Source organism: Muntiacus reevesi, chromosome 7 (genome assembly GCF_963930625.1).
Source record: "Muntiacus reevesi chromosome 7, mMunRee1.1, whole genome shotgun sequence".
Lineage (NCBI taxonomy): Eukaryota > Metazoa > Chordata > Mammalia > Artiodactyla > Cervidae > Muntiacus > Muntiacus reevesi.
This window is the reverse complement of record NC_089255.1, coordinates 44,889,448-44,904,896: the sequence shown is the minus strand read 5'-3', so window position 1 is coordinate 44,904,896 and position 15,449 is coordinate 44,889,448. Positions and strand designations below refer to the sequence as shown.

At 37.5% G+C, this 15,449-nt stretch overlaps 1 protein-coding gene across 8 annotated transcripts in view; it reads right to left on the bottom strand.

The window, feature by feature from the left end:
* Window positions 1–15,449, bottom strand: part of HERC1 (HECT and RLD domain containing E3 ubiquitin protein ligase family member 1) — a 202,993-nt gene that overhangs the window by 40,656 nt on the left and 146,888 nt on the right. For 6 of the 8 annotated variants that reach the window (XM_065941924.1, XM_065941925.1, XM_065941932.1 and 3 more), the window contains exons 41-50: window positions 10,508–10,624; window positions 10,068–10,299; window positions 8,904–9,028; window positions 7,683–7,903; window positions 6,484–6,752; window positions 5,008–5,060; window positions 4,116–4,316; window positions 3,294–3,468; window positions 446–716; window positions 102–315 (exon numbers count right to left, since the gene is read on the bottom strand). In XM_065941924.1, coding sequence (XP_065797996.1) covers window positions 102–315; window positions 446–716; window positions 3,294–3,468; window positions 4,116–4,316; window positions 5,008–5,060; window positions 6,484–6,752; window positions 7,683–7,903; window positions 8,904–9,028; window positions 10,068–10,299; window positions 10,508–10,624 — 1,878 coding nt within the window. The remainder of the gene's footprint in view (window positions 1–101; window positions 316–445; window positions 717–3,293; window positions 3,469–4,115; window positions 4,317–5,007; window positions 5,061–6,483; window positions 6,753–7,682; window positions 7,904–8,903; window positions 9,029–10,067; window positions 10,300–10,507; window positions 10,625–15,449) is intronic. The other 2 variants (XM_065941927.1, XM_065941930.1) reach the window with 2 other exon arrangements.

The following is a 15,449-nucleotide window of genomic DNA, read 5'->3' as shown; positions in this document are numbered from 1 at the left end:
TATGCTGTTATATAATTCATCACATACAACAATGCAGAAACATTTAAAAAAACATATATCTAATTGATTAAAAGACTATATTTAAATCATATGAAACTTACCTTTCTTTTCAACTTCTGACTTATCATAATTAGGTCTCAGTTTGGCCCCTTTGTCTGCTAGTAATGCCACAAGGGCCTGAGTTACAACAAAATTTGGGGAGGTTACAAGCTTATTCTCTTCAGCAATTCCTCGGAGAAAGCTAGGTAGAAACTTTCGCTGAATTGGATCATCAACTGTGGTTAGATTTACACCTGTTGCAGCAGAAATCAAGTTCTGAAGAGGCAAACAGAACAAACACATTTAATTTTTAATTTTGGAAAAGAAGCTTTTTACTTCACAAGTTTCTTTAAGAGTTGATTGGAAATAAGCAATACAGTAAGAAAAGCACTGAAAACTATCCTACCTGTGTACACAACTGCACCAGGAGCTTTGCAGCACTAGGAGTGTTTGATGCCAGACATCCCACTGCTGTGCTCAGGTAGGCTAGGCAAGAAATGGGCTTGTTGGCCTTGCTGTGCCCACCTCGTGAACGTTCTGAAGTGCTTGCCATGGCAGAAGGACTGGTGGAGAGGCCAGCTCTCCCTGCGGCAGCCAAGCACATTAGTCGAACCAAAGTCCGGATATCTGTAAGCCCTAGAGATTCAAGACCAGCAGCCAGGCTACAACTGGAACCACTGCCAGAAAAAGAACACACTTTCATAAAGAAAATAGATTTAAGCGACCATTTGGAGCCCCACATACAATCCATAGCACCAGCAACCAAAATAAAAGGCAAATTGCACTATCCTAGTCACACATGCCCTACTGTATGTATGTATGTATGTAAGAGATGTCCTAAAATAAAAACCTTGAAACTGTTATTGAAACTTTTATTTGTTTTAATAAATATCGACACACACTTGAAGTATACCTGAATTATCAAAGTATAATTTAGAGGAATGTTCATAAACTATGAATGTTCACAAACTGAACAAACCTATGTAACCACCTTCCAGATCAAGAAACAGAACACTCCAACACCCCAGAAGACTAGTTGGGCCCTTCTCAATCTCCAGGACCTCAAAAATAACTACTATCCTGATGTTTAAGGCCATAAATCAGTTTTGCCTGTTTTTGAACTTCATATAGATAGGATAATAAAGTGTGTATTCTCTTATGCCTGGCTTCTTTTATTCAACATAATGCTTGTAAGTTTCATCCATGCTGTTGCATTATTAGCAGCAGTTATTCATTTTCATTGACACATAGGCATAACATGGAGATGTGGGTTCAGTTCCAGACCATGACAATAAAATGAATATTGCAATTAAGAAGGCCAAACTTTTTTGGTTTTCCAGTGCATATAAAAGTCATGCTTACACTATACTGTAGTCTGTTAAGGGTACAACAGCATTATGCCTAAAAGAACAATGTATTAATATATAGCTCAATTTAAAAATACTTTAATGCTAAAAAATGTTAATCATCTAAGCTTTCAGTAATCTTTTCGGAACAGTAACATCAAAGATCACTGATCACAGATCACCATAACAAATATGATAATAATGAAAAAGCCTGAAACAGTCCAAGAATTACCAAAATGTGGTACAGAGACATGAAATGAGCACATGTTACTGGAAAAACAGTGCCAATACACTTGTTCAACTCAGGGCTGCCACAACCTTAAAAAAGGTTGTTTAAAAAAAAACAACACACTAATATCTGCAAAGCACAATACAGGGCAATAAGAAAAGATATGGCTGCCTATATAAATGAAATTTACCATAATTCATTTCTCTATACAGATGAGAGCATGGGGCTATTATGAACAGCACTGCCATGAATGTTCTTTCCCACATCTTTGGGAACACATATGTAAGCACATCTGTTGGATACATACCCAGAAGTGTTTTTCTTAGTCATAAGTACATTAATACTCACTTTCAGCTGGTACTATCTAAGAGTTTTCCAAAGTAACTATCCTAATTTATTTTTACACTAGCAGTGTATGAGAGGTCTAGATGTTTCACATCCTCATGATCACTTTTCTCCCCTCAATCTTTTAAATTTTAGCCATTTTGATGGGTGTGTAGTCAGATCCTACTTTCATTTCTCTGAAGAGTAATGGGGCTGAACATTTTTTTGTTCATGTTTATTGACCATTTCAAGATCTTTTATATTGTTTTGTATTGTGTCCATTTTTCTTTTTCTGTCTCTTATTGGTTTGTAAGAAACTTTATATATTTTGTTGGTTATATGCATTGCTAAGATCACCTCCCATTCCAGGGCTTTTTTTTTTTTTTTTTTCCACTTTCTGACTTTTTACTTCCTGAATGACTTTTGCTGAACAAAAGTTCTTTTTTAATGTAGTCCAATTTATCATTTCTTTTCTTTAAAGTGAATGCCTTTTTTGACTTAAGAAATCTCTGCTTGTTCCAAGATCAAGAATAAAATCTTCGTTATTTTACAGAAATGTTACTGATTTATGTTTTACACTTACACCAAAAAGTCACTTGAAAATACTGGCTTTATATAGTTTGAGGCTGGAGCCAAGACTCATTTTTTTTGCCGAAGTGAATAAACTATCTGACCTAGCCCAAGTTATTGAAAAGATTATCCTTTCCTCATTGCTCTGCAATGTAAGCATTGTCATAAATCAAACTATAAATCAAATGTTAATCTACACGTATGAGTCAGTTTCTGAAGTTCATTTTCCATAGACCAAACTGTCTATTCTTGAGCCAACATCATATAGTCTCATTTAAATTTTGAGTTTCTTTCAGGGTCCTTCTGTCTTCGTTGATTTATTGTTAAATATCCCTATTTAATCATTTCTTAAATGGATGTCTTTTAGGTATTCTTTGTTCTCTTCCCTTTTTTAACATTACACTCCACAGAATGAACACAACAGGAGCCTCCACAATATGCAGGCTGTCTTAGCTATACAGTTGGTAAACTCTGCAGAAAAACTCACTCAACCTTCAAGTTTTACCCTACACCAAATGGATCAATGGTCTTAGTTTCCCATTTCAGATAATAAAATGTTTGCAGTAACTCAGTTACTTTAACGGCAATATTTTCTGCCAAAAAGACCCAAAAAGACTGACTGAATAATAATGATGACTACTGGCTAATTTCTTTCATTCAACAGTAGTTATTCAAGTTATTCAAGTTTCTAAAACTTCTATTTCTTCTTCCCAAACAATACCAGACTCCTGTCCAATATGTACCAGAAGCTAACTTAGTATCTTTTGACACAAAATAACACTTACCTGACTGAGAGAAGAGACAGAGCTCTCATGACCATGGTTCTGGCCAGAAGAACCTGAGCAGCAGCTGTCACTCTCCTTAAAGCAACCACCCGGTCATGAGGATTTGCTAAGGCAGCCGCCTGTTCACCCAATGTTATTCTCCCAGAGGAACTCTTTTCTACAGAGCCATGGCAACCTGAAAAATGTAAGATTTTGTTCAGTTTTCAAGAAAGTAAGGAAAAAAATAGCCAAACTACTGAAAAATTTTCCCTAGGTAGCCAGGTTCTAGGCTACTAGGAAATAAAGCAAATCAATGTATTTTGCTCATCCATAAAACTTTGTTATATAGAAAATGGTTACGGAGAAAGAGATATTTCTAAGTCAATAACTAACTATAGGAAAAATATGATTCTTGAATTTTTCTGGTTTTATTTATTTTTGCTCATGTATCTCTTCCACTGATATTAACAAATACAGAAAAAATATAGTTTTAAAAATATGCTTTGAGTACATATTTAGTATTTCATAAAGTGTCACCCAAATTAAAAAATACTACAAAATAGTTTTTGTTTCCTGGTTTCTCTTAACACAAAGTTAAAAAAAAACAAAACTATGCATTTTATAAATTCTTTTTATCACTTGAATATTTTATAAAAACAAAAGAATCAGAAGTTAATATTGCATTACACCTTCAAAACATTAAAATACCTGGCTAAATATAGTTGATGGGATAGAAAATATTGAGCTCATTATTATTAACTTCTACCTTTATTATTTACTTTTCTAAGAAGCAAATTAATATAGACTCTATAAAATCCATGCCAATCAGCATTACCAGTTTACCTATTTGCATCAGAGTCTCTTCCATACTGTTGGTTGCTGTTACCATTGCTACTGATGCTCCTAATGGATCACTGTCAGGGAACTGAACTGGTTCTGGTACAATGCGGCGGTCATTTAAACCAAGAGGGCCAGCAAGTAATTCAAACTCTTCTTCACCCGTTAGCTTTTCATCTTCATCAACATCCAACATGTCCCAGTCTTCTGGAGTTTAAATAAAGAAATGGATGGTATGTAAATATAAACACGACACAACCCTGCTGGCAATGGTTATTGTGAGATAGGTCTAAAATGCAGATGGATTGAAAGCCTAGTCAGTGCCTACAAAATAAAATATAGCACCATCTCCTGGTGACCCAACTAAACTGCACTCTGGAGTCACAGTGGGACTAAGGGAAAGGGAGTGAGAGCAAATCCATTTAAACCAATAGCACATGTTACAGTTGGTCATGGAAGTTTCAACTAAAAAAAAATATTGTTATGGGGCCAACAAGGAGTAATCGACCCTGTCCATGATCATTAGGAAATGAGTTATTCCAAATAAAAGAATGCTGCAGATAAACTGATGCTTACTTCATTTTTTACTTTCCACAATTAGGATGAAAATTAAAAATGTATTAATACTTCATACTTTACCTACTTTGAAAAAATATACATGCCACACAGAAATTAACATTCTGTGGGAAAATATTAGAACCCAGGTCTTTTTCCCTTGATTTTTAAAACTAGGGCTATTGCTATCATATACTATCTTGAACTTTTGGGGGGAAGTTTAAGTTGACGACGTGTATGTAAATACAAAGAAACATATGAAGGCTAAGTTTTAGTAACAGATATTAAGTAGAAGGTACATACAAAAATACATGTGACATAAAGAGGTTCTCAAAACAACTACCTTCATACACACTGTCCTGCTTGCCAATAAGATCTGGAGCTTGTCCTTTGTACCTGCACCAAACACAAAGAACATTGTGTTTTCATATAAAACAATTACTACTCCAAAGTGAAAATTATGTCATTAGGACATTTTAAAAGGTCATTAATAAAGCAACACAAAATAAAAAAGTATGTTTCATGTTATGGAAAGTGAAAGTGTTAGTCGCTCAGTCATGTCCGACTCCTTGCAACTCCATAGACTGTAGCTTGCCAGGCTCCTCTGTCCATGGGTTTCTCCAGGCAAGAATACTGGAGTGAGTTGCCATTTCCTCCTCCAGGGGATCTTCCCATACCGAGGGATCGAAACTAGGTCTCCTGTGTCTCCTTGCATTGGCAGGTGGGTTCTTTACCACCAGGCGCCACCTGGGAAGTCCCTTCATGTTATGGGCTAATGTAATAAAAACTACTGGTATGTAGGTGTTTACAAAATCAGTGATTATTTTATCAAATAACTGTGGAGGTTTCTGGGTGACCAACATAAATCTTTTTTCCCCCCAATTTATTTATTTTTGGTTGCACTGGGTCTTCACTGCTCCATGTGGGCTTTCTCCAGTTGCGGTGAGCGGGGGCTGCCCCTCACTGCAGTGCACGCCCGTCTCACCGCAGTGGCTCCTCTTGTTGCAGGGCGCAAGCCCTAGCGTGCTCAGGGTCTAGCAGCTGGGGCACATGAGCTTCGGCTGCTCTGCAGCATGTGGAATCTTCCTGAACCAGGGATTGAACCCATGCTCCCTACATTGGCAAGTGGATTCTTAACCACTGGATCAGCAGGGAAGTCCCCTACATAAATCTTTTAATCAAAGCCTATTCCAGAACACTTTAAGGGTTTTAATAGTTGACAGTAAGGGCAAAAACTTACTCATTAGCAAATTAATTGCTATTTAGGAATATAAAGAAGTAATATTTTCATGGAAGCTTGTTTAAATAGTCTATTTTTTTAATCAAGAAACAAGACCTTAATCAAGATGTCAAAAATATGGTGAAAAACACCAAAGGAAAAAAAGGAACATAAGCCTCCTGAAGGTTAAAGCAAGGTTAACACAATTTGTTAACAAATTTAAAATTAATACAGTCAAACTCCAGTGAAGGACCTGAGGCCATACCACTGTTCCCAGACTACAGACTGCCACCTCTGGCAGGAACTTGAATTCTTCCACCTCCCTCATCCCTGTATCTAATTCAGCAATCATAGGACTTTATAAAGGAAATAAATAAAGTGAAAGTGAAGTCGCTCAGTCGTGTCCGACTCTGTGCGACCCCGTGGACTGTAGCCCACCAGGCTCCTCCATCCATGGGATTCTCCAGGCAAGAGTACTGGAGTGGGTTGCCATTTCAGGTAACTCCTCACATGAAGAAAACTACAATCCCCATGTCTTAATGAGAGATACTTTAAATACTTCAGCCAGAGGGCCTGGATATCTACACAGTTTCAAGGTACCTTTCAGAACTTGTTGCCTTGGATTTGGTCTTCAGGGCTAAGTACTTTTCCCTGCAGCTGCCGCATAGCAGGTAGTATGGATTTCCACTTCCACATTCACCACCGAACCAGCCATCCACATAGGAGCCGTTGCTGCGATAGCCCTGGCGGTTTGCGCTGCGCCCGCATCCTGGGTGATTTCTCTTCATGTGCTGATTGAAGTTGATGACACTGCATTCACACAGCTCACACACCACCACTTCTTCCCTGTCTTCAGATTCACAAACATGCTGCACAAAATGATTTCATAGTACATGATCAGTCAAGTTAACATAAAATTAAGAAGAGGTAAACAGATCATTTATATTAAACTACTTGTTTATATATGCTGGAATATTTGCAAAATGTTTATCAAAGCTATAACAAATCAAAATTCAGATCACACAGTCTGAAGGTGTTCTTTGCCCATTCCTCATACTAAGTGACAATAAAAGTAACTGACTATACTACTGAGAAAAAAAATATTAATAAAAACAATCTGCCTCATCTCAATTATTTAAAATCCCTCCAATGAAAACTTTTATCTGATCATAACATGCACATCTATTTTCTGAATTTCTAAGAAGTCATTAGATTAATTTATCTTATTAAGTCAATATGGTATATGATCTTCCCTATAAAACTTACACTTGTGAACTTCTCAGTTTCCCTGCTACAAAAAGTGTAATGCTAAACAATGTAAACACACAAACCCACCATGTACCCTGCCCTTTGATGGACATATTTACAAGATCTAGGTGGCACTGGCTCCTAGAATGAGGCACTACAGTGATTAAACAGAACCTATGAAGGAGAAGAGCATGCATTCAATAGCAAGATAAGCACAGCAGCCATGTTGAATACCCAGCAGAGTTGATTGGGATCGGATGCTTATTTTGGAATCTATCTTTGATATTAGAAGCAAATGATCACAATATGGCTCTATTCATCCAGTCTGGGGAGAGAAGCAATAAAATCGCACAGAGAAAGCAACAAGAGAGACTTTTTCTTATTAGATTGTAGGTATCAAAGTAACCTCAAGTGTTAGAGCCCCAAACTTCAGGATGAGATGTCAGACTTTTCAGAGTGTTACAACTCTAGGCAAGGCTGTTATTAGTAAGCTGTATGAACAGGAGGGCAGGAAAATAAGTCAGAGCAGCCCCCGCTGCAGTCACACACACCCAGGTAGGCCAATCCAGTACCTCTGGGATCCACATTCCCAGAATATCATTGTCACTGGTCAGGTCTTGTCCAAACATAGCTTCCATCGCTTCATCATCAAGATCAATTTCCAATTCCTCATCTAAATTAAAGTCATACAACGCCCCTGGGTCTTGTTGCAAAGATATTCCTTCTCTCCGACTTTGATTCCTGTGGGCCTGCACAGAGCGGTATAACCCCGCTCAGAACAAAACAAGAAAGGCATTTTATTTGCATGTATAAAATAATTCTAAATATTTCGCCAGTTCTTAACTGCCGTACAACGCAGGTTAAGAGCCTATCTCAGCTGACTTACTGGACTCCAAATCATAAACAAAAAACTTTACCTATCGTATGTGCTTCTTCTTCTGTGAAATGGGATAACAGCCTTCATACCTTGCATAGTTGCTGATAGGTTTAAATAAGATAGTCCATGTAAAATATCTCATAAAGTTTCTTATACAGAAGAACACTAAATAAATGTGGGCTGTTATTATCCTTTCAGTTTTTTAAAATCAGTCCCTTTCACTATATATTAAATATACATCCTATATGTTCTAGGACAGTCTCAATGTCTCTGTTCCTATAAACTACTGAATCATTATTTATGTTTTAAGAATTCAAGGATTAAACTCTGCTTTGACAAAAAATATATTCTAGATTTCAGTTTGGAAAATATATTCCCTATAACATATTTCATATGCCAAGAACATAATTTTCAAAATATTTGCTAATGTAATGGAAAAATACATTTTTGCTTATTCAGGGCCTTACCTAGTAGTGAAGCCCTGAAGTCCACAAAGTACATCAGAAAAGCCAGTGCCTACTTGGCACAGAACTCTTTCTAGTTCTTTCTCACCTGTGATGTCTTAAACATGTATTTTCACTTCTTAAATTATGTTTCTTGAGGGCAGAGAGAGCATTTATGAAATTTCTCAGTATCTACAAGTGACTACTAAAGCCTTCTGCATCCAGAGGGAACTTAAAAACAAATTTATGAATGTATGCTGTGATTTAAATTAAATAAAATTATATAAATGAATAGAAAGTAATATGCAATAGTTGCTCTTTGAATGTGGAGGTACTGAATATTTAGTATTATTAATCTACATCTTCTTTAATGTTTCTTTTACATTGACTTTAAAATATAAACAAACTATATAATACTTTCACCAAGAGAAGGATGTGAAACATATACTTACCTGCTCTTGCTAGCAATGTTCGAGCAGCTAAATCAAACTTGTGCCTTCTTGTTACTGCTGAGCGACCCCTAGCTGGTGGTCCACTTCCAGAAGCTGTATTCTCTGCATGATCCAGATTATCAGCACTAAAAGTGCAAGTTTGAAAGTAATGCATATTTTAGAAAATCATCATGAACAGAAAACACAGGTACTAACTTGGTTGCAGTACGTTTTCCTCCAAATATTATCAAGAACAATATGTTTATGATAAAATTTTGAAATATATCTTTTGTGCTCGGCAAGGTTCCTAAGTTATAAATGTCATATTGCTCTGAGCAGTAATGTTATCTGATTTTGAAATATACCAACCATGAAATACAAGTTTAAATTCAAATGAGGTCAATAGCCTTAAATAAATCTTAAATGATTATATACTTAAAATCTGAAATGACTGGGAATCCTTGCCTTGGAGCAACAGATATTTCAAAATAAGCTATGGAAATATTCACTGAGCTTGTCAGAAAAAGCCTGCAGATTAATATAAGACACAAGCCCCAGTATGACTTCATGAACTAAAATGAAATGAAGATTTAAAGTCATAAGAAGTGCTGAATAAGGAGCATTTTAGAAAGAATTACAGAATAGCTTTTACATTTTATTTTTAATTGCATGATAATTGCTTTACAATGTTATATTCGTGTCTCCATTTCTTTTCAGGCTAGGCATTATTACAGAATTTGTTTTGCAACTTTAAAAAAGGGTGTATTGCATTCGATATTAAAAACTAAAGATGAGATGAAAATATAAACCTATATTAACAGACACAAAGATTTCTACTGAATGCATTAAATCAATTATATAAAAATGAACATTCTAGTTATTTAACATATAATAATATTTTATCAACATGTTTATTTCAGAATAAACAGTTTTTAGTTTGTTCTTTTCAGCAACTTTATATTAAAATTATTTCCTTATTTTCATAAAAATATCATTCAAGTCAAGATCTGTCATGTCATTTTTACCCTTCACATAAACATAAACTTGTAACTGAAATGTCCATCTTTTCATATATCTCTAGTTATCAACTTTATACATTGGAAGCACCTATGAAGGAACATAAGTGGGGCTCTTGAGGCACCATTTATAACACATAGAACAGGAATATGGAAATTGGAATTTCACCTTTCACTAAAGCCTTCCTCCATTTCAGCAGCATCAGCTGACGGTATGTCTCCTGGTGACTGCAAATAACAGGGATCATTTGACTTCCCACCACTGCCTGCAACTGCTGCTCCGTGCCTTGAGTCAGCTGTGCTGCCTGACTGGGGCTCCTCCTCATCTTCGTGCCCAGGGTGCTCTATCATCCACATGGCAAGGACGGTGATGTTCTGGGCATCAGCCTCGCCTCGAGCACCTGAATGGGTGGAAAAAAGGTCGAGTATTGACTTTGGGCAAAATAATTATTTCTGTTATCAGTTTAAGAGTGCCTGCTATGATGCAACTATAATTAAATCTTGTATTAAAAATCTTATTAAGCTTTATGGCCTCTTAAAAAACATATTGCCCTTAATAAAGATGATGCTTCCTATATCTGCATATACTGATACTTAAAATTACAGTACCTGTGGCTTCCATGGCTTTCGCAATCTGCCGGAGAGAGAACCCCATTTCTAACAAGGGTACCGCAATCGCTGGAGGAGGAGGAGAAGTTGAAAGTCTACTGCTTGGGTCTGACAAGGCTGAAACAAAAGAAAGAGAGGTAAAGTCCTAAATATCACTATATACCACGAGTAAAAAGTGTTCCTTTAGTGACCATAATTCCCAATTTTCTTAATACTGTCCAAATTTAATGAAATGTTAAAGAATTTACTAATTGAATGTGATTAAATTTGATAGAGCTTCTTAAGGTTGTTTTTTTTTTTAGTTTTTCTTAAAGATAAACCAGCTATTATGAAATAAACCTGCTGAAAACAATGGTTAATATTTTCTTTTAAAAAGTTTCCTATTTACAAAAAATTTTTAATTTTACAGAAATTTTAAAGAATAGTACAAAAAATTCTTTTACCCCTGAACCACTGGAGAATAAGTAAAAGACATAATGTTCCATCTTCCCTGAATATACTAATACATCACTGCTACAAATAACAACATTCTCCTGCATAACCACAATGCAACTATCATAGTCAGGAAATTCACAATTATCATCTAATCCAGATTCTAGTTTCAAGGAAAGTCCTGATAATGTTTTTTACAGCAAAGGATCCTATCCAGGATAATCTTTACATTTAATTTTTCATGTCTCTTCAGCCTCCTTTAATCACTTTGATATTTAGAAGATTCCAGGCCAGTTACAGGGTAGAAAGTCCCTCAATCTGGTATCTGCTATTTCCTCATGACTAGATTCAGGTTGTGCTTTTTGGCAGGAGTATCACAGAACTGATGTTGCCTTCTTACTGCATTCTATTAGATGGCCCATGATTTTATTTTGTCTCATTACTGATGATGTTAACTTTGATTACTTGAGTTAAGCTGGTACCTGCCAGGTTTCTCCACTGTAAAGTTAACTCTTTCTTTTCCTTTGTAATTAATAAGTATTTGTGGAGAAGAAACTCTGAGAATATGTAAATATCTTATTCTTCATCAAAGTTTCACTCAGCATTTACTATATTGGGGTTTCCCTGGTGGCTCAGACAGTAAAGAATCCACCTGCAATGGTAGAGACTCAGGTTCAATCCCTGGGTCAGGAAGGTCCCCGGGAGAAGGGAATGACTACCCACTCCAGTATTCTTGCCTGGAGAATCCCATCGACAGAGGAGCCTGGTGGGCTCAGTCCCTGGGGTTGCAAAGAGTTGGATGAGACTGAGGGACTAACACTTCCACTTTCATTTGTTTACTGGCTGAATTAATTATCATTATGATAGCTGACAAATGATGGTATTTTAAAGTCCACCAGTGCTTTCAGATTCATCAGTTGGTATTCCACTCTAAAGCAAAGCTCCTCCTTTTTCATATGATTATGGATTCTTATTGCATTCACAACTTATTATCTGTTAGTATAATTATTGTTTTTTATGTCCCAAATCTCCCAGATTTGGCCAGTGGATGCCCTTCCATTCTAATTTCTATGTCCTTCAGGCCTGTGCCCATCATTCTCTGAGTATTCCACCACTTAGTGGCACAAGTCATTCTACACTCATCTCATACTCAGACCTGAAGTGCCACTTCTCTCAGAAGATCAAGGTTCCTTCTTATAGAGAATAGTATTTAGAAGATAGGATTTTGGCACTAGGTGTGTGTACTGCTATTGAAGCATCACTGCTTCAAGGCTCTCTCAGTGGACAGTTGCCAGTGGAGGCCCTCTTCAACCTACATGGCTCTGACACCTAGTGCCAGACCGTGAGGACACTTCCTCACCCCAGCTGGACTCAAAAGCTCTATGCCAGGCCACTCCACACACAGAAGTTTTTTTCACCCAAATCTGGCTCTGACAACCCACTCTGGTCTACCATGCCACACACCTCCCTTAGCCTGCTGGCATGAATGCCTGCCTAGACTGGCCTCACTTAACAGCTTTTGAATTGGATTAGTAAGGAAGAAGGGAAGGAGGGAAGACTATAATTCTTATTTTTGCTTAGAAAAAAAGTCATTACTGCTACCGTGGTGATAGCCCTGATGTATCTGTTGAAGTTCACCCTCTTGCCATGAAAGATAACAAAGGCTAGATTTACCCTCACCTTAAGCAACTAAAAAAAAAGACAAAAATTATCAAATAGTCTGCAGATGAATAGGCAGTGTGGGACAGTAATTCCTGAAAGAAGGAAATCAAATGAGGCAAGATGTAAAACTGCCTTAGCTTACGGCCTGGAAAAAATTTCCAAACCTGCAGATCAGGGAAGGCAAATTCAAGCTAAACTTAGGAGTCTCTCTGAATGGTGGCGACAAAGTACAGATTCAAAGGTGGCTAGAATGAACAGGGTAGGATACCAGATACCAGGGTAGGATACTCTTTTCATCTGTGTGAAAAGAAGAAAGCTACACAGAGAACTCCATAAATGTGCAGAGGGTCCTCGTCACCTCAAGTCTTCCAGCTAATGCTAATACAACAACTATCCAAAGTCAGGGAAAGAATCACCCAGAAGCAGCAGGCAGAACAATCCTTAGAGCTCATATAAGGTTGAGAAGCATCTGTGTTACAACAAGCCAGAATAAAAAAAAAACTTTGTAATAATGAGGCATAAAGCACTGGATAGAATACTAAACAAACTGAAGGTTGTCCTGGTCCCACCTAACAAAGCTTAAAAGGAAGTCTTGAAAGAATCCAATTGTTTTCAAGTTACTTAACTGTATTCTAGAACAAAGTTAAAGTACAATTACAGAAGTACAAAATATCTAGCATTCAACTAGATGTCTGGTATCCAATAAAAAGTTACCAAACATGCAAAGAATCAAGAAAGCACAATTGAAAACGAAGAGATAAATTAGTTACTAGAAACAGACCTATAAATGAGAGAATTGATAAATTAAGTACAACAGATACTAAAACAGATACCATAAATACAGTTGACTCTCATTTGTGGATTCCATATCTGCCAATAATTTACTCATTAAAATTGATTTATAACTCCAAAATCAATACTCATGGCACTTTCATAGTCATTCACATGCACAGGATGACCAAAAGATTCAGTCTCCTGATGCATTTATTTCAAGCTAAGGTCACACAAGGTGATGCTGTGTATTCTTGTTTCAGTTTTTCAGACTATAACAAGTACCCTTTTCATGTCATTTAGTGTAACTTTTTTTTTTTTTTCATGTTTTGTGCTTTTTGTTGGCTATTTCATTGTTTAAAATAGCCTCCAAGTATAGTATTGAAATGCTATCTAGTGTTCCTAAGTGCAAGAAGGCTACAATGTGCCTTATGGGGAAAATATATGTTAAGCTTCACACAGGCATGAGTTAATAGTGCTCCTGACCATGAGTTCAATGCTAATGAATCAACAATACATTATATTAAATATGGTGTATTTAAATTGAAACACACATAAAATAAGGCTGTATTTTGATCCGTTGACAAGAGTGTGATCAGAAGCTCGCAAAAAACTAGCCCTGTATTTTCACCAGAAATAGTGGCTCCGTTTTTGCTAATTCTGTGTTCACAGAACATAACTGTTCTAATAATGAGAACTGTTATTCCATGTATTCCATAAGGTAGAGGAAAGACAGAGTATGTTAAACAGACATGGAAAATTAAAAAAAAAATACACAAAAACTTCTAGAAATCTACAATATGAAGGGAAAAACACACTGAATTTCCCAAGACCTTTGGGTGCTTCCCTGGTGGCTCATATGGTAAAGAATCTGCCTGCAATGCAGGAGACCTGGGTTCAATCCCTGAGTCAGAAAGATACCCCAGAGAAGGGAATGGCTAATCACTCAAGGATTCTTGCCTGGAGAAATCCACGGACAGAAGAGCCTGGTGGGCTACAGTCCACAGGGCTGCAAAGAGTCAACATGACTGAGCAACTAACACTTACAATTTCTCTATAAAAAAGGCATAATTCAATCTACAGCTTCAATTCAGAGAAGACAGCTCAGTTTGATGAGGAGGATTCCCTTTAATTAAAAGCACCAGAAAGAAACTCAAAGACTTAGAAAATGAACTTACAGTTGCCAAGAGGAAGGGACAAGTTAAAGCGTTTGGGATGTCACGTACACACTGCTATATTTAAAATGGATAACTAACTTGGAGAACAAGATGGCAAAGGAGTAGGTGGACGTGGAGTGTATCTCTCTACACAGATACATCAGGAATATACCTTCAGACATACAAGAGCACACAGAACACCAGCTGAAAAGAGATGGGAGTACCTGATCAGCTGAAAAGAATATATAGAACCACTCAAAACTAGGGGGGAAAACAGGAGAGTTAGTAGGACTGGACCTGCCCTCAGCGGGTTGGGAAACTGAAGCAGGGGTCCCATACCCACATCAGGGCAATTGTCTGAGTCAGAGAAGAAACATCTAAGGCTGAGAGTGAAACAGCTCATCTATGGCAGCCTAAATGGAATGAGAATCAGACAGTCCTTGCCTCAGCCATACATAACCAGGACAGGGACGCAGGTCCCCTGGAAGGCGTGGAGGCTGGGAGCTGGAGTTTAGGGACTGTGGAGGAATGTCAGGGTGAGAGCTGCTACTGACTGCGGAGAGACAGATCGAGGGGAGGTGAGGGAGGAGCTTGTGGTGGGAATTGCCTGTGGAGCAGAGGTGGGCAGCCATGGAAGCAAGGCAATACTGCTGGGTCACGTGTAGGGGATGGAGCCATTACCATAGCCTCTTTCCCTCCTCACGCCAGCAAGGGCAGCTGAGCAACAGAAAGGTTGGCCCATTAAACACCTGACACACTGAACAACAGAGTAGGAGCCCACCCAGCATGCCCCTTTAAGTGCCTGATGCATGGAACTAGAGGAGAACCCCACCCAGCATGCCCCTTTAAGTGCCTGATGCATGGAACTAGAGGAGGACCCACCCAGCATGCCCCTTTAAGTGTCTGATGCACAGAACTAG